Source organism: Gorilla gorilla, chromosome 16 (assembly GCF_029281585.2).
Source record: "Gorilla gorilla gorilla isolate KB3781 chromosome 16, NHGRI_mGorGor1-v2.1_pri, whole genome shotgun sequence".
In the NCBI taxonomy this organism is placed as follows: domain Eukaryota; kingdom Metazoa; phylum Chordata; class Mammalia; order Primates; family Hominidae; genus Gorilla; species Gorilla gorilla.
The window spans coordinates 77,546,786-77,572,786 of NC_073240.2; the positions used below are offsets into that span (position 1 = coordinate 77,546,786).

General features: G+C 36.0%; 1 protein-coding gene across 13 annotated transcripts in view; it reads right to left on the reverse strand.

Moving 5' to 3' along the window:
- The window catches only part of SCAPER (S-phase cyclin A associated protein in the ER), a 556,007-nt gene that overhangs the window by 317,462 nt on the left and 212,544 nt on the right, over positions 1 to 26,001 (reverse strand). For all 13 annotated transcript variants that reach the window (XM_063699056.1, XM_063699058.1, XM_063699055.1 and 10 more), the window contains one exon: positions 1,337 to 1,473. In XM_063699056.1, coding sequence (XP_063555126.1) covers positions 1,337 to 1,473 — 137 coding nt within the window. The remainder of the gene's footprint in view (positions 1 to 1,336; positions 1,474 to 26,001) is intronic.

Here is a 26,001-nt window from a genome sequence, read left to right on the forward strand (position 1 = left end):
GTCAAATTCTGAATATATTTTTAAAGCAAAGCTAACATTTGCAGTTAGATTGGATGTGAGCTGTAGGAGAAAGACAGATCAAGGATGACTTTAATGGTTTTGGCCTAAGCAACTAGAATAAAGTATTCATTTGCTGATATAGAGAAGACTATGAAATGAGGTAGGTTTTTTGTGGCAAGAAGAAAGAGCAGGTTTGTTTTGGACATACTAAGTTTGAGTAAAGCTGAAGATATAAAATTGGTAGTCATTGGCAAGTAGAGGTATTTATAGCCGCAGAACCAGGGAGCTCACCAAGAGAATGTGAACATTAAAAATAGACAGGTTCAAAAAACAGGCCCTTAAAACATTCAAAAATATCAAGAGGTCTGCAAGTTCTCAGGATAAACTAGAAATGAAGGTCAGTAATGCCCTAAAATACACCGTAAAACTATTCTGAGAAATGTGGACTAACTTCAAAAACTAAAATCAAAAAAGCCTTTTCTATTCTTTGATTAAATGAGCACTCTGAAGTTATCATTGATTATGTAAATTGAAATAGACACCTAGATTGATCATTATCTAAACACTGAAACTACAAAGAGATAACTGCACTGTTCACTATTATTGTACGTTCTATATTCCTACAATCCCATGGGTCAAGCTTCTCCATCTTTGAGACACTTAGTAGTAAAAGTATAAGGACATATTCAGAATAGTTGCCCTTGAATAGCAAAGGATTATCTGCTAAAGCAGAGCTATCTCTGTGTCCTCGAACCGGACTCATCCGTCATCAGATGACACTCAAAGCTTGTGAGGTAATGATGTACTACACAGCTGTCTAATCTTCAGATGACACTTTGGAGGCTGATGATAAACTACAGGTCTGACAATTCACTTTCCATTTTAAGATATTTCTTGAACTTTTTCTTGTTGTGACAGGCAACAAAATTGATTAAGCCTAGTCATGGGATTTGACACTACAGCCAGTAGACTTCTATTTGTTGATTGCTATTGATTTTCTTTGATACTTCATTTAAAAATCAATAGTTGGAAAGAAAAATAGGCTTGGTTTACACATACTTAAACATACTATTGTATGCTGGAGGAGGCACAAGTTTGGCAGAGCTTTGGCATCCAATTATAAGAAGAGCTCTTAACAGGTGAAAGCAAGGGCTTTAGATCGATATGCAGTTTTCTTTCTCAATCAAGGAAAGTGGCTATAAATTAGGCTCATCAGTGTTATTTCCAAGGCTTTCATGAAGCAAACAACTTTAAACTTTTATTGTCTTCCTTGGATTTACATTAAAAGATACATCACTAAGAGTTTTTCTTTTGCTTGTAAGGGTATTTAAGGTACCTGAAGTTCATCCGGGCTTTTATCTTTTTGGCTTTTTTTTTATTTTTTTGCCGCTCTTCTCCATCTTTCAAAGCTTCTGCTGGAGCTGTACTTTCAACCACAATGTCAATAATGTACTTCTTCAAGGAAAGATGCTCCTGCAAGATAAATAAATAAAATAATAATAATGAGGATGATTATTTAAATATAATATAGGATTGCTATAGACTACAGTGAGTTTAAGACATTTGATGAAACTAAAAGTAATCTCCGTAATACACTGGTTTCTACAATTGTTTTGGAAAACGTTGAAGAAACTGTTTTACTTAAGGATTTTACATCACTGACTTCACTTCATTGCATATCAATTGTGCCAATGCTAAGGTTACATGGACATAATCCCTACCAAGATATCACACAAGTAGAGTAGGAAAGGTAAAATATATTCACAAAACTATAATATCATCTATAATACCAAGCCAATCGGAGATTTAGAGTGCTGTAAGAACCCGAAGAGGGAAACAAGATCACTCTTCACTAGGCGGAAGGGGGGGAAACTTCAGGAAGGAAGCACCATATCTGCTATCCCTTGAAGAAAGGATAAAATGTGAACATACGGATATTAGGTAAGTATATTTGGCCTGTGAGTAGGGTAAGGCTGCAGGAAGGAAAAAGAAGGTCATCTCAGAAAACACATCCTAGAGATGAGAAAGTGGAATGTGGGTATCCACAGCAAAGCTTTGGTTCAGCAAGAGCACATAGTGTTTGGTCAAGTTCCCCTCTTTATCCATCTTAGATTTTATGGCCTATCACTATAATCATTCTGTTGCCTGTGCTCAACTCTTTTCCCCCTTTCTTCTTTCGTACATGCATGGCAAAATCCCAGTCCTAAATCCAACTCTCTCCCTATTCTGAGCCTATGTCTGAAGCAGATTAATGTGGCTATAATTACAAACTTTAAATTTATGAAATTACACCTCAAGTGGCCTCTAGTATTCCCAGGCAGTCAAGCAACTTTACATTAGTTAATCTACACACTTGCCTTGCTAAAAATTATTTTAGACTCTCTCCTTAAATCTCCAATATCCGTCATCTCCTAACCCCATCTCTCAGTTCATGACTATGTTTATTTGATTAAGGAAAACAGCATTATTCAGACGAGAGCTTCCACACACTCCCACAGCTAAATGTATCAAACAATCTGCATATGTGCCCGTACACTCTCTTCCCTCCTGTTATAATATATGAACACATGTTCCTATCTAAGAGCAAGTCCTCCAAATATAAACTGGATCCCATTCCTTGTCTCGCATTTTTATGGTTATTTCTCCTCTTATCTACATCATCAGTTTTCCCATTTCTACTTAAATCATCTCAAAAGGATTCTTGTTTGTATGTCTCTGATCAGCTACTATCCTTTTGTACCAAAATTTGTTGAAACAAGTGTATTTTGCCTCTACTTCCTTAGCTCTCATTTGCTCCCAAACTCATTTTAGTTCAGCTTTTGCCCTTACCACCCTTACCAATCTACAAATTTTCCTTGTCAAGGTCAGTAACGCCAGTGGCCAGTGTTCAGTTCTTATCTGTTTCTTGCAACCTTAGTCCTACAGATAATTTCCTCCTACCTGAGACTCCTTCACTAGGTTTCCTGACATCACATTGTCCTTCTAACTCATTGGCTGCTCCTTCTAAGTCTTCTTTGCTAGGTCCTTTTCCTCTTCTTGACCTCTAAATGTTGAAGCATCCCAGAGCTATACTCAGAGCTTTCTTCTTCTCTATCCAAACTCACTCATCTAATGCAGTAACTTGAAGTATTATTCATACATAGAAAATTCTCAAATTTTTATCTCTAGTTCTGGCCTCTCTCCCGAACTCCATTCACCTGCATAAAAATGTCTCCTCGAATTGCCTGAAACCAGGAGGTGGAGGTTGCAGTGAGCCGAGATGGCGCCATTGCACTCCAGCCTGGGCAACAAGAGCGAGACTCAGTCTCAAAAAAAAAAAAAAAAACCGCTCCTCAGCCAGGAACAGCGGCTCAACACCTGTAATCCCAACACTTTGGGAAGCCAAGGTGGGAGGATCACTTGAGGGCAAGAGTTCGAGACCAGCCTGGCCAACATGGTAGAATCCCGTCTCTACTAAAAATACAAAAATTAGCTGGGCATGGTGGTATATGCCTGTACATACCTGTAATCCCAGCTACCTGGGAGGCTGAGGCAGAAGAATTGCTTGAACCCAGGAGGCAGAGGTTGCAATGAGCCAAGATCGTGCCACTGCACTCCAGCCTGGGCAACAAGGCAAGACTGTCTTTAAAAAAAAAAACAAAAAAAAGTCTCCTCAAAATCTCCAGTTAGGTGGAACATTTCCACAATCAGCATTTCGAAAATAACACGTCTACAACAAAACTCTTATGTTCCTTATATACATCAAATTGTTCTTCTGAAAGTGTTCTCTATTTGAGTAAATGGTACCATCATTTGCATAATTGCTCACATCCAATACGTCAGCAAATCCTATCAGTTCTCTTTTCATATATATCCCCAATTCAACCACTTATCCCTATCACCATCACCTGCTCTAAGTCACCATCAGCATTCATTTATATTACTGCAATAGCCTCTTAACTGGTCTCACAGTTTCTAATTTGACTCCATAGGTCTTTTCTCTATAAAAATGGCCACTTATTTTTTTAAAACTACAGTCAAATCACATCATTCCTTTTATCAAAACTTACATTCTCATCACACTTAGGGTAAATCCAAATTTCTCACCATGACCTACAAGGCTGAGTCATTGATCTCTCTGATCTCATCTACCATTCTCTTCTTCACTACATCCACAGTGGTCCTCTTGTTGTTCCCCACATTCATCAGAAACTTTACTGCCTCAGGGCTCTATATATGTTGTTCCCTTAGCCAAGAATATTCTCTTGGGTATTTACGTGGTCTTGACCAAAGTGAATGCTCAGTCTTAACATATACCCTCTATTATTTGTCATCTCCTTATTCTCTTTATGTTTCTTCATAGTCATATCACTGCCTAACATTACATAATCATTTTCAATTTCCGTCCTCAAACATAAGTTTCCCAAGGGCAATGACTTTGTCTGTTTTGTTGACTGATGTTTCTATGCCTAGAACTGTGCCTGGCATATGGCAAGCACTCAGTAAGTATGTGTTAGATAAATAAATAAAAAGAGAGTTAATATAATAACAACTAATAATAGTATTTTTCAGCCCTTATTACACAAGATACATTGAGCTAAGTACTTTATATAATATCATTCATCTCGTCCTTACAACTATACTTAGAAAAAACTTAGAAGGTATATATTTTTATTATCCTCATTTTAACTATGAGAAAACTTGGACACAAAGTTAACTTTTTCAAAGTTAGAAGGCCAAAACCATGACTGAGTGACACTGCAGCTAGTAAAGTGACAGAGCCTAAATTTAAACCCAGACAGTGTGATTAGGGAATCCACATTCTTGACTACTACCTTAGATATATGGCTGGAAATAGGTTTGAGCTACAGAATTGTGCTCACTTTCCAAATTATGAACCTACCAACAAAAAACAAGCAACAACAACAACAACAACAATAAAAACCCACAGACAAATGAAGAAAGTATTCTCTCACTGTAGAATATTTTCTTTGATAAACTAGGCCTATGGTATACTATACCTTTATACGGTAGCACTAACATAAAGCAATGATTTAAGTAGTAAGTACACACATACAAAAAAACTTAAAACAAATAACCCAGGTCTTTCTTTTCAAAGAAAGAAAACAGCGAGTGGCAGGGAGGAGAAAACCCTCTTCCCATTATCTCCCAAAGACATATGGAACAAAGCAAGTCATATATGAAAGCACCATCCATACTACCATTTATTGAACACTTATTATGTGATTAGCAAAGGACTGAATCAATTACATACATTATTTCCTATCATCTTCACAATCCCATAAAGCAGGTGGTAGTATGTTTACATTTCACAGATGGTTAACAAACACAGATGTTTACTGATACAAATCTCACAGAAGTTTGGTATAACGCCCATGGGCACAGAGCTCAAGATCAAAACCACAACTGGCTGACTTTACAAGATCAAGGTTTTTTACTACTCCACATTCCCTCCCGCCATGCTGCTCATGCAGGCTAGTCTCCGACATGTGATTTGATCACTGCACTAAGGAAAAGAAATATTCTAAATGATATCTTCAGTTTTGTGAAAGATCCAAATTATACAATTTTCAGTTGTATATAAATGTTATTTACATATCTAACAGAAACCACTCAGGAAACTTATAAACAAATGCAATCATAAACAAAAAAACTTGGACTCTATCCAGAACTATCAAGAATCATATCTTTGTTATAGACAACGCCTTTACACACATATTCACATACAAAACCACATACATCAGGCATTCATATTAATGTTAATGTTTTTAAAATCTCAAACCAGAGACAAATGAGCATGTTTTTGTTTGACTTAATAGTAAACTTTTTCTTAACACAAAAATGTGTTCATTATAGAAAATATATATAAATAAAAATTAAAATATTTCTAATACCTAGAAAAAAACTGTTTTGAAGTATATTCTTCCAGACATTGTTCTTTGCACATATAGTTTTTTAAAAATAGGTTCTCCCATTTATGAAGTTTTTAAATTTGCTATATTTGATATAAATATATATTCCTTCCATTAAATAATAATTCTACAACATAAGCTAACAGATGTAAGCTATTCCATTTCATGAATATACCTATTTTGAGTAATGCCTTATTGTTAGACATGTGGATAATTTTTAATTTTTCAATGTCATAAATAGTGCAACAAAATATTCCTATAGTTCAAATTTAAACAAATAGTCAATTATTCCTTTATGATCAAATCACAGAAATGAAAAACCTGGGCCACAAATTATACATATTTTTAAGACTTTTGATAACTACTCTCAAATTGAACAATCAAAATGGGAATAAATTTATGTCCCCGCAAGTGGTTTGCCAGTATGTGGTGTTCCTGTTTTGTTTCTAAATCTCTGGATTAGTTAACTGAAATATTGGTATTAGTATGCTTGACCATTTGTCTGCATTTTGTTTTCTGTGATTTAAGATGTTTCTTCTGTCCAGTTTTCTATAAATACATTTCAAGTCTTTACATATTACCTTTTAATGGTTTGCATTATGCTTTTGCTTCTTCTAAGAGAGAGATCACCTTTTGATGATAAAAGAGTAAAAGTCATCTATCTGTCCATTAAAATAATTACAGTGTTATACAGGAAGAAAGTTTTGACATGGTTTCTGAAGATGGAAAGCATGTAAAAAGAAGCTTTTTCAACACTGAGGGAGTGGTTTAGTAAATTATGGTATATTTCTATGAAGAAGTAATAGTCATTAAAATCCTTATTAAAGGTTGGGTGCAGGGGCTCACATCTGTAATCCCAGCACTTTGGGAGGCAGAGGCGGGTGGATCGCTTGAGCCCAGGAGTTCGAGATCAACCTGGGCAACATGGAAAAACCCCATCTTCACAAAATATTAGCGGGACATCATGGGCATGCACCTGCGGTCCCAGCTCCATGGGAGGCTGAGGTGGGAGGATCACCTGAGTCTGGGAAGTTGAGGCAACAGTGAGCCGTGATTGCACCACTGCATTCCAGTCTGGGCAACAGATTGAGATTATAAAAGAAAATTCTGAGAAGATGGTGGCAGTGGTAGCAGAATTTTGAACTCTCTGAATCTCCATATACAAACATAAAGAGCAATTAGATATTAAAGCAAAACCCATGAAAAATATTTACAACCATACTAAGTGACAAGGTATTCCCACAACCTCCAAATAGAAGTGAGTGTGGTGGCTCATGCCTGTAATCCCAGCACTGTGGGAGGCCGAGGTGGGCGGATCACAAGGTCAGGAGATTGAGACCATCCTGGCTAACACGGTGAAACCCCGTCTCTACTAAAAATACAAAAACATTAGCTGGGAGTGGTGGCAGGTGCCTGTAGTCCCAGCTACTCTGGAGGCTGAGGCAGGAGAATGGTGTGAACCCGGGAGGCGGAGCTTGCAGTGAGTCGAGATCGCACCACTGCACTCCAGCCTGGGCGACAGAGCGAGACTCCGTTTAAAAAAAAAAAAAAAGAAGTGAGTGTGGACAAACTATCATCAGAGAAGTAGCGTTTCAGTGTCTGCAGGAGAAATTAGGGGGAAACATCAGGATGAATAATGAGTATCAGAACATAAGAACCCTAAAAAAGGAACAGTTACTCACTGGAGAGTTAACAGGCTAATTTGAGAACAGCATTTGAAAGTGAGAGGGGCTCTGGTGACTTCAATAGGAGGTGAGTAAATGGTCCTTGCATTAAGAAGGTCTGATCTGACTAGTGGAGGGTAGCCCTTATGACTCTGGAAATGAGCCACCAGGGCTCCCTTCCAGGAGAAACTGCTGGGAAAGGAATTTAAATTGTACAAACTAGGGATAATAGAGACAAAGGGGAAAACAATGTCTAGCTAAAAGCAGAACAGGAAAACAGAACCAGGAAACTTCAGAACTCAAGCCACTACATTTTTCACAAAAATTGTATAAGAGGGATCTCTATGAAGTTAGAATGGCTATCCTAAAACATGTCCTTCTAAAAGTTTCATAAAACTAATTCCATGTAAAAATTTGCAAGAGAAAATTATCAAGGTCAAATGCCAAAGTTATCAGAACAAATAAGCTGAATAGCAACCTTACAAACAACAACAAATCACATCAAAAAAATGTATGCACAGCTCAAAATGTAACTTTCTATTTCAAAATAAGCTGAAACACACACAAAAAATGATATAAGGCATGAGAGAACAACAGAAATCACTATCTTAAAAACTCAATAATTAGGTCTTAAAACTCAAAAAAAGATTGCAATGAAAGAAATCATTTAAGGAATAAAAACAAAACAGAAGATGTATAAGAGTAAATAAACACAACAAATAATGCCTCAAAATGTAAATAAAAAGGATACAATTTTTTAATAAAAAATGATTTCAAAGTAAGTGGAAATACTGCAAGAGGACAAAGATGAGATCCAGATAATAGGAGTTCTTGACAAAGTAAATCAAAGCAAGAGAAAAGATCAAATATTAAAAACTTTAATCCAATAAAACTTTCAAGAATATAAAAAGAATCGCTTCTCAGCCTTTTGGCTAAGATCAAGTGAAGAATATAAATACTGAAAGAGTACACAATACACTCGAAAATACTGACCTAGAAAGGGCTAATACTGACATATCTTATTAAAATTTCTGAGCCTTAAATAAAAAGAAAATTTATTTCAGCATTTAGGGGAAAAAAAAACAAGTCACTTACAAGGAAAAAAACTGGATTATCATCAGCCTTTTTGACAGCAACATTTTATGCCAAAAGAAAATAATGTATTTAGCATTTTCAAGAAAGAAATACAAGCTAAAGATTTTCTATCTAGTAAAATTAACTTTCAAGCAAAAAAAGCACAAATTATTATCAACATTTTCAAAACCTAGAGAATATTATTATCACAAACCTTTCTGAGGAATCTACATGATTCCTCAGAACATGCCTTAGAAAAGAAAAATGACAGGAGAGACATGGACAAGGACTACTGGTGAACATTGCATACATAGTTACAGAACTGAGACTAAAGTAGGGATAAAAGCTAAAGAATCCAGTACATAATGCTGGTGTCTCAGATTTATCATCGTGTTACTATTTTTAAAAGATGGGGAGAATGGGGAAAACATATGAAAAGAAATTTAAACTGTTCTTGGTAATTACACGGATGGTGGTACTATTAGTAATGTTATTCTAAGACTGTTCCATGTGTTGGGCAGGATAGAGTAAATATGGTTATATTATAATTCTATCATCTCTTCTGTCCTTGAGAACCTGATATTTGGTATGGAAGAAAAGAGATACAGGATGCAATGCAGAGGAGGCCGAATAGACACACACATATACACGTATTTCATTTCTTCATTTCCTAATTCTGTTCACAATGATCAACCCAGTAGCAATGAGCATCTCTGATTATGGTCTTGAAATATCATTTCCCAGTAAAAGTAAGCAGAGTTTCTTACCAAAATGGCTGATAATAAGTCTAACTCCTTGTCAAACTGGGTAGCAAGGCAACTATCAAATTCGACTGGGCTCATGTCAAAAGGACTTGAAAACAAACTCTAAAAGACTCTCACTGAACAAAAGATGGCATAATTTGAGATTCAAACAGGAAAACTACAAATGACTGAAACCCATTAAAAACATTTAAATCCATCAATTCATAATTTATCTATACACACACACACACACACACACACACACACACACACACACACACACCCCAATCAGATAACTTTGGAGGATAATAGGAAACCAGTTCATTATCTTGAAAACTGGTAAATAATAAAAAATGTGTACTGACTTACACACATATTTACAAACTGTACTCAGTAGCCAAATAGTAGATGAGGGAACCATTTCTTTATAAATGTATTACAAATAATAAATGAAAATGAAATGCAGAACTGGAATATCCCCATATCTATTAATTAGTGGATCTAGGTACTAAGCGTCAATAGCTGATATGTCAATACCACAGAAATAAAAAACAATCAAACATTATGTTCATCTTGATGAAAGAACTCAACACCAATTATAGTCTTACCAAATGGATCAAACCTGAGTCTAAGACTCTAGGTTCATGTGTCTATAAGGGAGGAAATAAAGAGGACAAAGAAATATTGCACTGCACCAGACTCCATAGTACTAGAGCTTTATAGCAAGTCACATAAGTCTTTTACTATGAACTGAATTTCCAGTCCTTCTTGTAGCTTGAGGTGACCATGTGACTGAGTACTCATCAATGGAAAATGAATGCATACTCGGTGTTTTAAGGTCGATTTACTCTTCCCCTTCTGCAAATTCCAACAGAAAAGAGCCTGTAACAACAGCTCTAATCATGAAGGGAGGGCATACCTGAAGAGATGGTAAAGACAGAAGATGGGTCGCTGAAAAAATATGTCCCATAAAGCGACCCTGAAAACCTACTCTGCTTACCTCAGAACTGTACTGTAAAAAATAAATTTCTATGTTCTTAAAATCACTGTATTTCGGTGCTTTTATAGCAGCTTAGACCTTTCCCTAATACAATTATGCAGCAAAGTTTTATACATAATATATATTTTGTGTGTATTTATATGTATACATTGGCACGCATAAAGTAACATAAGAAAAGGCAAAAATTAAAATTTCTCACTAGATGATTGTGACAAGTTTTAAATTTCCTCTTTTATAAGAAGCATGTGTTATTTTCAGAAGCAGAAAGAAAACCTCCATAAAAAATAGCCATAATGAAATGTTACCTGGAATTGACTTCAAGATAGTACTTATGGAGAGCGGATGGAATGCCAGTGAGGCAGGATTTACCACAAGTTTATCACTGCAAGGTTGTGTGATGAGTAAGTGGAGGTTCATCATACTATTCTGTCAACTATTATGTATGTTTTAAATTCACCATAATAATTAGTTTACAAAAGAGTCATTTTGTAGAGAAAAATAATATATACATATAAATCTTAAAATTCCATGTTTGGCTTGCCAAATAAGTAGATGAAATTATAATATTTATATCTCTCAAGCATCTAAGACCTGAACTTAAAACGAAATTAACACATTTGTGCACTATTCAAGTGCTGAAAGCATATACTATACTGCAAGTTTGAAATCTGTTATAAGGATAGGAGAAAACAATCTTCTGCAGAAAAGTAAAATTAATAAGGATATGCTTTACTGAAAGAAGAGGTGATATATTTGTATTGACCTGATCACTTTCCTTGCTTGGTTCTCTTATGTCTGAGGCTATGGAACAGGACAAAATTTAACTGGCAATTACAGAATGATGCACAAGCTGAACCTTCTAAGTAACAATGCTGACAAAAAACGGTCAGGCTCTGCTTTCTGGAGCTACTTTGAAATGAAGGTTCTAATGCCCTTCCCATAATTCCATAGCCAAATCTGCCATGATATGAAGTACACTAACGGGATCCATATACTAACTTGTAGGTTCTAAAATTACTCTTGCTACTCTAGGTCCAGAATCCAACACGCTTGAACGCTTCTGTATTTGGGCACGCAGCACTCTTCACTCTATCCTCAGGGGTGGGTAGTCCATTCCATGAAACTGGTTTTTTTTTTTTTTTTTTTGAGATGGAGTCCCACTCTGTCACCCAGGCTGGACTGCAGTGGCGTGATCTCAGCTTACTACAACCTCCACCTCCTGGGTTCAAGTGATTCTCCTGCCTCAGCCTCCCGAGTAGCTGGGATTACAGGCGCCCGCCACCATGCCTGGCTAATTTTTGTATTTTTAGTAGAGATGGGGTTTTGCCATGTTGGCCAGGCTGGTCTCGAACTCCTGACCTCAGGTGATCCACCCACCTTGGCCTTCCAAAGTGCTGAGATTACAGGCGTGAGCCACTGTGCCCGGTTGAAACTGGGTTTCTTAATTTCTTCTTCTCCCTACTCATTGCTTGAGATTCCTGCTGTGATTTGAACTCTGCTCAGAACCTTAGAATGCAACCTTTGGGCCCTGACCCTTGATGGCATCCTTTCTTAACACCCCACTTCCTTCACCCAGCCTGCACTGGCTGGGATCAGAAAAACACAGAAATTTTACCTCCTTTTATTTCAAATGCTGTTCGCTTCAAGTCATCTATAGCTCCAGCCATCAAAAAGATGGAGGTCTTTGGATACTGGTATACCTGCCTCTGTTCTACATAGTCACATTTCATAACAATCTACCTTGCTAAACAGTCAACTAGTCTTATACCCCAGTCTACCTAATATTTAGTAAGTGATCAGTCAAAAAAAGGTACTTTAAATAATTTTATTTCTGAAAAATTGCCATAATGAAATAGAGATGTACAAAAAGATTTCTCTATAAAGATATTCACTGCAGTGAGATTTACAACAAAATATCAGCAGTAAGAAATTGATTACATAAATTATGGCACATGCATTGAGATGATACTATATAAATTTAATTTTAAACAATATTAATTATATTAAAATTTTCATTGTATAATGTTAAATAAAAATTCTGGATTCAAATCTATGCAATGCAGTTTATATATAAATGAGTGAGTTTTATATATTTGGGCATAAGAAGAAGAAAATAATTAGATCAAAATGTTAATACAGCAGGCATTACTTTGTTTTTGCTTCAATTTTCTACAATAAATATATATTAATATGTACTTTATTATAAATATTATAAATAATGTTATTAAGGAAATGGAAGAAAAAGCAGTATCTTTCAAGTAAAGATGGTCAATTTGCATAAGGTTATAGTTGTTGTACAATATCTGTTGTATAGACATCACTTATCTCTTTGTATCTATTCTCAAAGCTAATTACTATGTCACAGGCACAAGTAAAAGCAAAGATATACCCTGTGAGACACAGTAGATAAGACTGACTTACTCATCTTCAAAATGTGAATCACAATAAAAATCTTCCCAAAAGGTGCCTGGATCTCCTTCCTTCCTAATATAATTTTTAAAATGTGACTTCTAGCCTCACTGAATCCTGCATAATACAATTCCTATCTCCTACTAAGAGGATCAGAAATGAGTCTTAGTTGACCATATTTCATACTGTTAATTCTAATTAAGCCTTAATAGAGACACTGTTTTTATTTTAGGTATAGAAAAGCAGTTTGATGAAGTAGAAGGAGCACTAAACTGTTAGTCAAGAGATCCACACCAAGATAAAGTCTGCAACTCATGACTGACTGACTTCTCTAGGCAACAGTTTCCTAATTAGTAAAATTAAGGGATTAGATAATAAATTCTAAAGTCCTCCTTCCCTAATATTCTAAAAATCAATGTAACAAGCCCAAAACCTAATTAATGGTGGCTAATTCCACACACACAATAAAATTTTAAGTCTAGTTTTTAAGTCACACTGTAAAATTTTAAACAACACTGCTATAGTTTAAAATAATAATAATGTACATAAAGAAACTAATACGTATGCAGACATGATCTCATCAAAGTTTACACCCTTCTTATTCTTTTAATTACCTTTTATGGCATACTAGACCAAAGCTCTGGTTTTCCTAACATAATTTACTGTATTCTATGAAATAATTCATACTCAGGTTTATGACCTTGATAGTCTATCAGACTCCTCCTAAGGGTTCCCATATTTCCTATTTTTTAAGAGACATGGTGAAAAAAAGTGACCAATAGGTTCATGATCTTTGGAAAAGAATAAAAGTTCTAAAAATAGAATAGGCAGGAAATATAAATGACACAACACAGAATTTCATTAAGCTGCCATTTTTAGAGTTCTGTCAAGTGTTGTCTCAAACACATTCCATAAAATGTGGCACAATGAAGCAAATAATCTCCTTCCCATTATTTTAAATATTATAATAGAATTTAGAATATTCAAAGATACTTTTCTTCCTAGATCAAATGGATTTAAATGTACACTTTGAAAAAAAGGATCCAAAGCTTAATTACAGTAATACAATTTTTTAATTAGAAAATCAGAGTTTTTAAAAAAAAATTCAATGTCTTACTTAAAGGCTTATTTCTTTAAAGTTTATTTTTAAGACCAGGGTGGAAACCAAGTTACAAATCTAAATACATAAAAAATTAGTGCAACGGTTTTCACATGTCATTTGGAAAAAAAATTTCCTCTCAGTCTCAGCCTACACTTTATCAACTTTGGAATCTAAAATCCAGTTTTACCAGTTAACTGAAAAATCCATTTTTTTCCTCACATTTAAAAAATATTATTAAGTGTACCACCGCTTTAAGCCTGCCCAGCACGACAACAAATAAGATAAATAGGAAGCATTTATAATACTCCCTCACTGCCTTCTACCCAAATTGGGAAGGGGTGAGGGACTGAAGGGTTAAAACTTATATTTCTTGTTTCTCTGGATGATGAAGAGGGTGAGAGAAGTAAAAGGTGAGGAAGGTATAGGAGGGCAGGAAAGAGATCAAGGTACCTAGAAGAGAAAGAAGAAGAAGGAAAATTGGGAGAACAAGACAGAGAAACAGATAAAAGAAGGGAAAAATAAAGGAACACTCACCTAAAAACAAAGGGCATTTTTAGACAGCACTTTATCACATATTTCGTATAGCATCCCCATAGATACAGCATGCTGAAGATAATAAGTTAGGGTTTTAGCTCAATTCACTAACATTTAATTCAAAACCTACTGTGTATCAAGGACTTATGCTAACTGCTTAAGTTAAGGAGGAATGATTCTCTAGGGGCCAGAGTTTTATTCAGACTAAGACCAAAGGAATCTGTAGTAAACTGTTCTTTTCACAGATGATCACTCATCCAAGAAAACATTCCAACAGATTATGTTCCAGAAAGTACACAGAGGAACTCTTTAAAGCTGATTTGTAATTACGAATGTCTTCGATGGCATTAGTCATATCAAATAAAGTATCCACAGACAGTATTCAAACACTATTCAAAAATGAAGACAACAACATAGAAAAATTACTTAATTCATATAAAAATGAGTGTGTTCAGAGATTCAAGAAACTGTGAAATTTGTCAGAGGTGGGCTCACATCTTTTACCTATGTTTCCCTAGCACCTGGCCTAATAGAGATTACACAAGCAAGTGCTCAAGAAATGCTTTAAAAAATAAAAGAAAAAGACTGACAGTTCCATTATATTTAAGTTTAAAATTCTATCAAACAGTAAATTTGAGAAAATCTGAAAATCTGAAATGCAATGCATTTTTATCATTTATGCATCATTTATTATTTATGCATCATTTGTGACTACATCACTTTAAACATATATGGCAATGACAACTTCTGAAAATAAATTTGTCATTTTAATTATACAAAAGATTCAACTCTGCTAAGGTCCCTTTCAACAGATGTAGGATATACTTATATTTTTATCAGTTACAATTTATTTATTATATTGTTTAAAGTGACAGATGAGAAAAATAAAGCTAATGAAATACTGTGAAACAGACACCATGCAAAAGAGAAAAGCCATCCACTGATAAGGATGACAGTTCACCATCTGTCCCCTCGCCACTCAGTGACAATTACAAATACTCCATCAGTTTTCTGGTAGGTGGCAATGATGAATGAGGTAAAACCTTCTTTTGCAGATTCTGATGTTCCTTTCTGATCTAATCTGAGGTTTAACAGACGACTCAAAGGAAAGCCCACAGTTCAAAAAGGTTATTAATTTATCATGCTGTGAAGAATAAGAAACGTCTGAGCTCAATACTGCAACAAGGAATGGTTCAGTTGTACTGAACCATGCCTTGTAATGAAAGGTGTTTTCTCAGAATTCTCAGATTTCAAATACAGCAACTTGACTAGTATCAGGCTTCATCCTTAGAAAATATTTTAGTAATAGAGTAACAGTAATGCCATATATCACAAATAACATCAATCTTTCAAACCAAGATCAAAGGGAAGATAATGCTCAGAGCCAGAAGTCCTTAGTTTCGAGTAGCTTCCACAGCCATAGGTGACAAGGGCTTGAGGGTGTCAGCAGCTTCATCACAGTGCTGTTAACTTCTAAATACTGACCAAAAAAATGCATGCAAATATACAATACATAGGTTAAAAGTAGAATGACAGAAAATGATATACCATCCTAACACAACAGAAAAGAAAGCTGAAATGGCTACATTAATATTAAACCAGGTAAATTTCAGAGCAAAGAATATGCACAGGGACAAAGTAGGTCATTTCATGATGATGATAATAATAATAATAATAATACAGGGGCCAATTAAGAAAACCTAACAATCCTTAGCATTTGCTATACCTTGGATGCTTGTCCACTCCAAATTTCATACTAAAATTTGATCCCTAATGTTGGAGGTGGGGCATACTGGGAAGTTATTGGGTGATTGGGGTGGATGCCTTATGATTAGATAAAGGCCCTTCCTTGGTGGAGCGGTGAGTCCTTCCTCTATTAGTTCCCATGAGAGCTGCTGGTTAAAAAGAGCTTAGAACCTCCCTCTTCACTCTCTTGCTTCCTTTCTCACCATGTGATCTCTGCATGCACCAGCTCCTCTTCACTTTCTGACATGAGTGGAAGCACCCTGAGGACCTCACTATGTGCTCAATCTTAAACCTTCCAGCTAGCAGAACTGTCAGCTAAAGAGATGTCTTTTCTTTATAAATTAACCAGCCTCAGGTGTTCTTCTGAAGCAACACAAAAACATACTAAGACACATTTATATAGCTAATAATACAATTGAAGACTACATGAAGACAAACACACAATTAAAATCAGAGATTTCAATATCCTCTCTCAAAAACTGGTGAGACAAGAGAAAATCAGCAAGGATATAGTAGATGAGGAAAGTTTTGAGGTGATAAATTTGTTCACTATCTTGATCATGGTGATGGTTCCATGGTGTTATGTATATGCCAAAATTAATTAAATTGTACACTTAAAAATCAGGGTAAGAAATGTACGATAGTTATACCTCAAAGCTCTCTACTGTAATACACATTTCTAAGAAAAATCTATTCCTAACCCTATAAACGAAAGGAGAACTTACCCAATTTTCAAATTTCCTACAGTAAGAAACATTGTAAAATAAAATAATTATGCATATTACAATACTATTAAACACTGTGTCCACTTAAAAACAAATCCTCAACTAAAAGATAAATACTATAAGACTAGTTTAACAGAAGAAAATCCAGGCACAAGCTATCTGTAAGAGACCCATCTAAGACCAAAGGGGATACAAAACAGTGTAGTGGCCAAGATGGCCAACTGGATGCAGCCAGGAGGAACATCTATCACCCAGTGATTGGGACATGGAGGTGACTGGCATACTCTGAGTAGACTGTCAGGGGGAAGCAGCGAGAGTGAACAGAAGCAGAATGCAGATGCTGGGATGAAGAGGGAGGAAGCTGGAAACACGGCATGGGGATACTGAGAACCAGGACTGGTTCTTGGCACCCAAAAATTCTGGGGAAGAGATGAGTTGAGGAGGCAAGGAGTGGCCTCTTCTCTCCACAGATCCCTGGAATCCTAGCAGCAGGAGACATCACAACTACCACAGACACTTATGCTAACAGGGAGAGCTGCTTAGAGGGGCCGTAGGGGCAAGACTCCAGCCTGTTGAAGCCTAGAGGGTTTGGTGTGGGAACGTCTGCAGTAGAGCCTGGCAATGACTGACCATCCCCCAAGGCTCACCATGCTCCTCTAGGAGATTTTAGCCTTAGAGTGATTGTCAGACCTGGACAGGGCAAAGTGGTCTTGCCCATGAGACACAGGCAGTCCCATCTGGGCACCGCCCTGTATGCTAGCCTCTCCTGCAGCCCCAGTATGACTGCACCACTTGGAGCTCTGCCTCAGATGCCCAACCAGGGTGCCGCTGGGGCTCTTCATATGTTCTTTCTCAAGACACTTCATCTGACCATCAGAGAGCTCCATTAGACTGGGCCCTGTGGAAATGTACCAGCCTACCAACAATCTTCCCCAGGCACTTTGCCAGCATGCAGAAGCCCATGGCCACATACCCACATCTGTGACAATGCACTCACATGGACAGAGCTCACCTCCCTTCCCCCCCCCACCCCACAGTGTACGTGTGAGCATGCAGACTGCTGTGCCACTGCTGCTGGCACAAGCACACCCCAATGATGCCCCCAGCTGAAAGGGAGGTACCCAGCTGTGCCATCATTGCCAGTTTGAATGTGCACACAGACATTGGCGGCCCCATGCCCATCAACACCCTGCCACTGCAAGCGCGAATGCAAACACAAATGCTGGAAACCCTGCCCCACCCCTGCTGGCACAAGCACAAGCAGGAAGGCCACAGTCCAGCTCCCACTGCTACGCCACCATAGCCAACATGAGTATACCCCAAAACAGTGCGGCATTTGCTGACACATACAAGTGAGCATAGATCCCAAGGCACCACCTCGAAAAAGCACTTTAGCTGGTACCACCCATTACAGTGTTGTGGTCAGTAGACCAGAAATACTTCAGCCTCTCCAGGAAAGCAGGTTCCTAACCTCAAGGGGCCAGAAAACAAAGCAGAGGGCTGGATACTAGCCCCCCAGAGTTACAGCACACAGCCTAGGAGTACTGAGTTGAGCTCTGGCCCCCTAAAATTTTCCAAAAATGAAGTCAGCCAACTGAGCCCACCTTATAACACAATGAAACCCCAAGGGCACCAAATAAGATTAAAAACAAAACGACCCCATCCAAAGCACAGCAACTTCAAAAACTGAAGGAACATCAGCCCACATACATGAGAAAGAATAAGATCTGTGGCAACTCAAAAAGCCAGAATGTCTTCTTACCTCAAAAGTACCATATTAGTTCCCCAGGAATGGTTCTTAACCAGGCTGAAATGGCTGAAATAACAGACATAGAATTCAGAATATGGATAGGAACATCCATCGTGGAGATTCAGGAGGCAGTCAAAACCCAACCCAAGTATCTAAGAAATACGAGGAAACAATGCAGGAGTTAAAAAATGAAACGCTCATTTTATGAAAAAAAAAATTGATCTGATAGAGCTGAAAAACTCACTTCGAGAATCTCATAACACAATCACAAATATTAACAGCAGAATTGACCAAGCTGAGGAAAGAATCTCAGGTCACAAAGACTGGTTCTCCGAATTAACTCAGTCAAACAAAATAAAGAAAAAAGAATAAAGAAAAATGACCAAAACCTCTGAGAAATATGGGATTATGCAACAAGACCAAATCAATGATGCCTTGGCATCCCTGAAAGACAAGGAGAAAAAGCATGCAAATACGGAAAACATATCTGAGGGTTATCATCCATGAAAATTTCCCTGACCATGCTAGAAAGGCCATAATCCAACTTCAGAAAACACAGAGAACCCTGCACAATACTATACAAGATGGCCATCCCCAAAACATAGAGTCATCAGGTTTTCCAAGGTCAAAATGAAAGAAAAAAAAAATGTTAAAGGTAGCTAGAAAGAAGGCACAGATCACTTACAAAAGGAACCCCTATCAAGCTAACAGCAAACTGTTTAGCAGAAACCTTACAAGACAGAAGACACTGTAGGGGGTGGGGGGGGGTCTACATTCAGCATTCTTAAAGAAAAAGAAATTCCAACCAAGAATTTCATATTGCAGAGTTGGGTGGGGTGGCTCACACCTATAATCCTAGCAACTCGGGAGGCTGAGGCAGGAGGACTGATTGAGGCCAAGAGTTGGAGTTCAGCCTTGTAATGGAGCAAGACCACGTTTCTAAAAATTAAAAAGAATTTCACATGCAGCCCAACTAAGCTTCAAAAGCAAAGGAAAAATAAGACCCTTTTCAGACAAACAAATGCTAAGGGAATTCATTACCACAGACCTGCCTTATAAGAGGTCCTTAAGGGAGTGATAAATATGAATAGGAAAGATGGCTACCAGCCTCCACAAAAACACACTTAACTATATAGACCACCGACACTATAAAGCAGCCATGCAATCAAGTCTGCATAATAACCAACTAACACCATGATGACAGGATCAAATCTGCACATACGAATATTAACTTTGAATGGTATAAATGTCCCAATTAAAAGGCACAGAGTGGCAAGCTGGATAACAAAGCAAGACCCAATTACATGCTATCTTCAAGAGACCCATCTCACATGCAATGACACCCATATGCTCAATGTAAAGGGACAGAGAAAAATCTACTGCTGGAGATGATGGATACCCCAATTACTCTGATTTGGTCATTACACATTGTATGCCTGTATCAAAACATCACATGTACACCACAATTATATTCAACTATTATATACCCATAGTAATTGAAAATTTAAAAATTAAATAAATTTTAAGATATTAAAAATTAAAAAAACCTTAGGGAAGACTAAAAATAAAAGGATACTCAAACAGTATTATGACTAAGAAAGGGGTATAACTACAAATGAGGTAGAGACTTAAAAGATACAAGAATGCTATCAATAACAACATGAAAATATTTTTAAAACAGTATAAAAATAAATTTCTAGAAAACTCTTAACTTTGCAGAAGAGACTAAAAGGGAAATATTTAAATACACTAGTAATTATTAATAATACTAAAGGTTGTTTAAGAATCTTCCAACCAAGAAAGGACCAGGACCAGATGAATTTTCAAGGAATTTCTTTCAAAATTTCAAAGAAAAGACAATCCTGGTATTGTACAAATCTTCCAGAAAATAGAAAAAAAAGAGTTCCTAACTTATTGTATGAGAATAATCCTGATAACCAAAGATGACGCAAAAAAGGAAAAATCATAAAACTCTATCACTCATAAATTTATATGCAATAGTAGTGAACAGAATATTAGCAAAGAATACATAAAAAAGATAATATACCAGTAATGAATTAGGGTTATTCCAGCTTAGCAAAAACAGTTTAATATTAGGAAATAAATATGTCACTATACTAAAAGATTAAACAACAAATCCATAAGCCAATATTTAGAAATTAAAAAAAGAAACTTCCTTAACTGAAAAGACTAGTTATTACACACCTAAAGCAAACATCATTTTAAGTGAGAAAACTTTAGAATCATACTCTTTAAAATCAGGTATGAGACAGAATGCCACCACTACATGTGTTCACCATTGTACTACGGATATGAGCCAGTGTGATTTAAAAAAAAAAAGTAAATTTGAGTTATAAACAATGCAAATACACAATACAACCTTATTATTTGTAGTGTGATTATTTACATAGAAACCTCAATCTACAGACAAGTTACTGGAAATAAGAGTTTAACAAGAGGGCTAAATATGAGCTTGATATGCAAAATCACTTGCATTTCTATAGAGCAACAAACTAACAGGTAAAAAATACCGCTAGGGGGAATTATAAAACCTTATTTAGTAACGAATATTCTTAAAGGCCTAATTGAAATGTAATAATATGGCATTCACAAATAAGAAGAATATCAGGAAAATGTGAATTATTTCCCAAATGATCTGATTTAAAACAATTCTCAACAGTTTTTGATAGAACTTGACAATTTAATTCTAAAATGTATAAGGATGAGTAAAAGGACAAGAAGCCACAAGAAAGATCTTGTTCTCCTGTGTAGGACAACAAGTTTCTTAAGTAAGATAACATGATGATGGAGCAGACAAACGAGGATAGGGAATCCAGAAACAGTTCATGCATGCATGAAATGTAGCATAAAACAGAGGTGACGTGAGATGGTGTAAGAAGAGTCCAATAAAAGGAGCTGTAAAAAATAATTCTAAGTGGATTGAAGATTTAAATGTCAAAAACAAAACTTCAGAACACTTAATGGAAAATACAGGTGAACCACTTTTATAACGTAAGATAGAGAAGATTTTTGAAGCAGAACACAAAAAGTACTATCTATAAAGGACAATATTGATAAATTTGATTGTTGAAATTAATATTTTTTGCTAATAGATATAAGAATATGAAAATCTAAGTTAAAAACTGTTATAGATATTTCCAATATACATAACTAATAAAAAACTAGTAACAATTTGTGAAAAAAGCCTAAAAATAAAAAGGAAAAGTAAACAACCCAATAGAACTCAACAGAAAAGGGGAAGAACAGCCACAGACATTCTACAGAACAGAAAATACTTACCTAAAACATGAAGAAATGCTTTATGTCATTAATGATCATGTAAATAAAAATCAAGCCTATAATGAAATATCACTTTACACCTACTTGATTGGCAAATGTTAAAAACCCATATAATGCCAAGAGCTGTGGAGAATGTAAATCTACAACTCTTATACGTCACTGGTAAGAGTGCAAATTGGTGCAACCAATTAGAAAAACAGTATAGGATCATCTCTAAAATTGAACATTTACATACTGTACTACTCAGCATTCCACCCTTAGGTATATACCCAAGGAAAACTCTTATACATGTACAAGTGGTATGTATAGGAATGTTAACACCAACACTACTTACAAATCAGAAACTTAAAAACAACATAAACACCAATCAACAGGATAGTAAATAAATCGTGTATAATCACAAAACAGTACAGCAACCAAAACCAACAAACTAAAGCTCTTCATAGTAATTGGATGAATATAAGCATTATAATATTGAAGGAAAAAGCACAAGTCCATAAAGATTACATACAGCAAGGTATTCTTTTTGTAAAGCAATAAACAACCAAAATAAAAGTATACATTTTAGGAATAGACCTACATTCAAAAAAATCAAAATATAAATTATGAATGGGACAAGAGGGAAGAGGATCTATCAAGCAACATTAACCAAAACTAGGTTTGCATATTAATACCAGACAAAAATAATATTCAAGGAGAAAGGCATTAAATAGGAAAGAGGAATGCTTCATATTCTTAAAAGGTAAACTTCACCAGTAAAAGAGATATAAAAAGTTATGACTGTGATGATAAATCTTTGGAATACATAAATAGCAAATATTGATTTTAAAAATACAAGGAGATGTGAAGAAATAACAATAATAGCATATTGGCATTCTTTCCATTTTGAGTAAAGGATTTAAATGAACAAAAACCAATCAGATAAAAAAGTAAGATTTACATGATAATTAAGACATTTGATCTAATATATGTTATATATACCCAGAGAGAAAAGAGATTACTCTTAAAATGTTACAATATATTAAACTACAAAGAAAAATTAATAAACTCCTCAAAGTGGAACCTATATAAACCATATTCTCTTACCATTATCCGATAAAAGTAAAAATTAAAAATCAAAGAATAGTCCTCATATTGGCAATACATACTTTTTTTTTAAATTATTATACTTTAAGTTTGGGGTACATATGCAGAACATGCAGGTTTGTTACATAGGTATACACATGCCATGGTGGCTTGCTGCACCCATCAACCCATGATCTACATTAGGTATTTCTCCTAATACTATCCTTCCCCTAGCACCCCATCCCCAACAGGCCCCGGTGCGTGATGTTCCCCTTCTTGTGTCCAGGTGTTCTCGTTGTTCAGCTCCCACTTATGAGTGAGAACATGCAGTGTTTGGTTTTCTGTTCTTGTGTTGGTTTGCTGAGAATGATGGTTTCCAGCTTCATCCATGTCCCTGCAAAGGACATGAACTCATCCTTTTTTATGGCTGCATAATATTCCATGGTGTGCATATGCCACCTTTTCTTTATCCAGTCTATCACTGATGAGCACTTGGGTTGGTTCCAAGTATTTGCTATTGTGAACAGTGCTGCAATAAACATACATGTACATGTGTCTCTATAGTACAATGTTTTATAATCCTTTGGGTATATACCCAGTAATGGGATGGTTGGGTCAAATAGTATTCCTAGTTCTAGACCCTTGAGGAATCGCCACACTGTCTTCTACAATGGTTGAACTAATTTACACTCCCACCAACAGTGTAAAAGCACTCCTATTTCTCCACATCCTCTCCAACATCTGTTGTTTCCTGACTTTAATAATCACCATTCTAACTGGCGTGAGATGGTATCTCACTGTGGTTTTGATTTGCATTTCTCTAATGACCAGTGATGATGAGCTTTTCATCATATGTTTGTTGGCTGCATAAATGTCTTCTTTTGAGAAGTGTCTGTTCATATCCTCCGCCCACTTTTTGATGGGGTTGTTTTCTTCCTGTAAACTTGTTTAAGTTATTTGTAGATTCTGGATATTAGCCCTTTGTCATATGGATAGATTGCAAAAATTTTCTCCCATTCTGTAGGTTGCCTGTTTACTCTGATGGTAGTTTCTTTTGCTGTGCAGAAGCTCTTTAGTTTAATTAGATCGCATTTGTCAATGTTGGCTTTTGTTGCCATTGCTTTTGGTGTTTTAGTCATGAATTCTTTGCCCATGCCTATGTCCTAAATGGTATTGCCTAGGTTTTCTTCTACGATTTTTATGGTTTTCTTATTTTTAAGTCTTTAATTCATCTTGAGTTAATTTTTGCGTAAGGTGTAAGGAAAGGGTGCACTTTCAATTTTCTGCATATGGCTAGCCAGTTTTCCCAACACCATTTATTAACTAGGGAATCCTTTCCCCATTGCTTGTTTTTGTCAGGTTTGTCTAAGATCGGATGGTTGTAGATGTGTGGTGTTATTTCTGAGGCCTCTGTTCTGTTCCATTGGTCTATATATCTGTTTTGGCACCAGTACCATGCTGTTTTGGTTACTGTAGCCTTAAATGCCTCTTTTTTTTTTTCTTTTTTTTTTTTTTTTGAGACAGAGTCTTGCTTTGTCATCCAGGCTGGAGTGCCCTGGCACGATCTCGGCTCACTGCAATCTCCACCTCCTGGGTTCACGCCATTCTCCTGCCTCAGCCTCCAGAGTAGCTGGGACTACAGGTGCTCGTCACCACGGCCAGATAATTTTTTGTATTTTTAGTAGAGACAGGGTTTCACCATGTTAGCCAGGATGGTCTCAATCTCCTGACCTAGTGATCTGCCTGCCTCAGCCTTTCAAAGTGCTGGGATTACAGGCATGAGCCACTGCACCCAGCCCAAATGCCTCTTTCTTAAAAAGGAAAAAAAATGAAAATCAAACTGTCCTCAATTAAAGGAAATATGTGGCATTAAATAACATGTCTTAAAACAAGAACAAATAAAAACAAATTAATCATTCAACTGAGACGGGGTAGAGGGAAGGAGAGAGAAAGAGACTGAAAAAAGGTAAAAAGAAGAAAAATTTTAAAAACCATTAGCAAGTTTGATTAAGGCAAAAACAAAGTGTAAAATATGGAAATCAGAAAATAGAAAACAGATTTTAATGATTTTAAAGAGGCTACTTACTATGTGTATATACTTTTATTAAAATAAATTAGAAAATCTAATCTAAGAAAGTAATTTTCTAAAAAAATATCAATTATTGACTCAAGAACACCTGGAAAATCTTAAGAGACAATGAATATAGAAGAAACTGATATGGTAGAGAAAAGCCTCCCCCTAAAAATGGCTTCTAAACCTGAGGGCCTAGAAGTAGCGACACCTCAGTTAATAATGAGCACTCCTTATATCTAGGTCTTGTTTTCTAAATGTTATCCTTGAAAACAAAAAAAAACAGAGCTCCTTGGAGAAGTGGCTGATTCTAGGGCTAGAAAAGGAAGAATACCAGAGAAGGCTGCTGCTTACAAGATTATAAAATGCCAGTAAAGAGGTGTCCAAAAAAAACTAAACAGGGCAACATCAAAAAGACACAAAAACTAACTGAAAGAGCTCCTAATCACCAAAGCTGGAACAGTATTAGCAATAAGATAATGTAGTACTAGAATATAACTCAAAGTAAAAAAAAAAAAAAAAAAGTCCATCTGATATAAAAAATGAATAAATAAATAGGAATATGGGCAAACCTTCCTTACCAGAAGAATTCCAAAAATTTTACATAGATAGTTCTCCTCTGGAAGCTGAAACCTAATCCCTCCCACAGGTATCCCAACCCCTTGAAACCTGCTTCCAAGATATGGAAAAAAAAAAATAGTCACTTCACAGTGAAGAAACATTGCAAACACTACTGTGGCAAGAAATAAGTTATAATTGTATGTATCTCTGATATGGTGTGGCATAAAGGACATTTAAACTCTATGGTATTCCCACCAAATATATATAACCCCAGGGTAATCATGAGAAAAAAAAATCTATAAATATACTTCAGTCATCAGGCGAACCCAAATGAGAGACATTCTG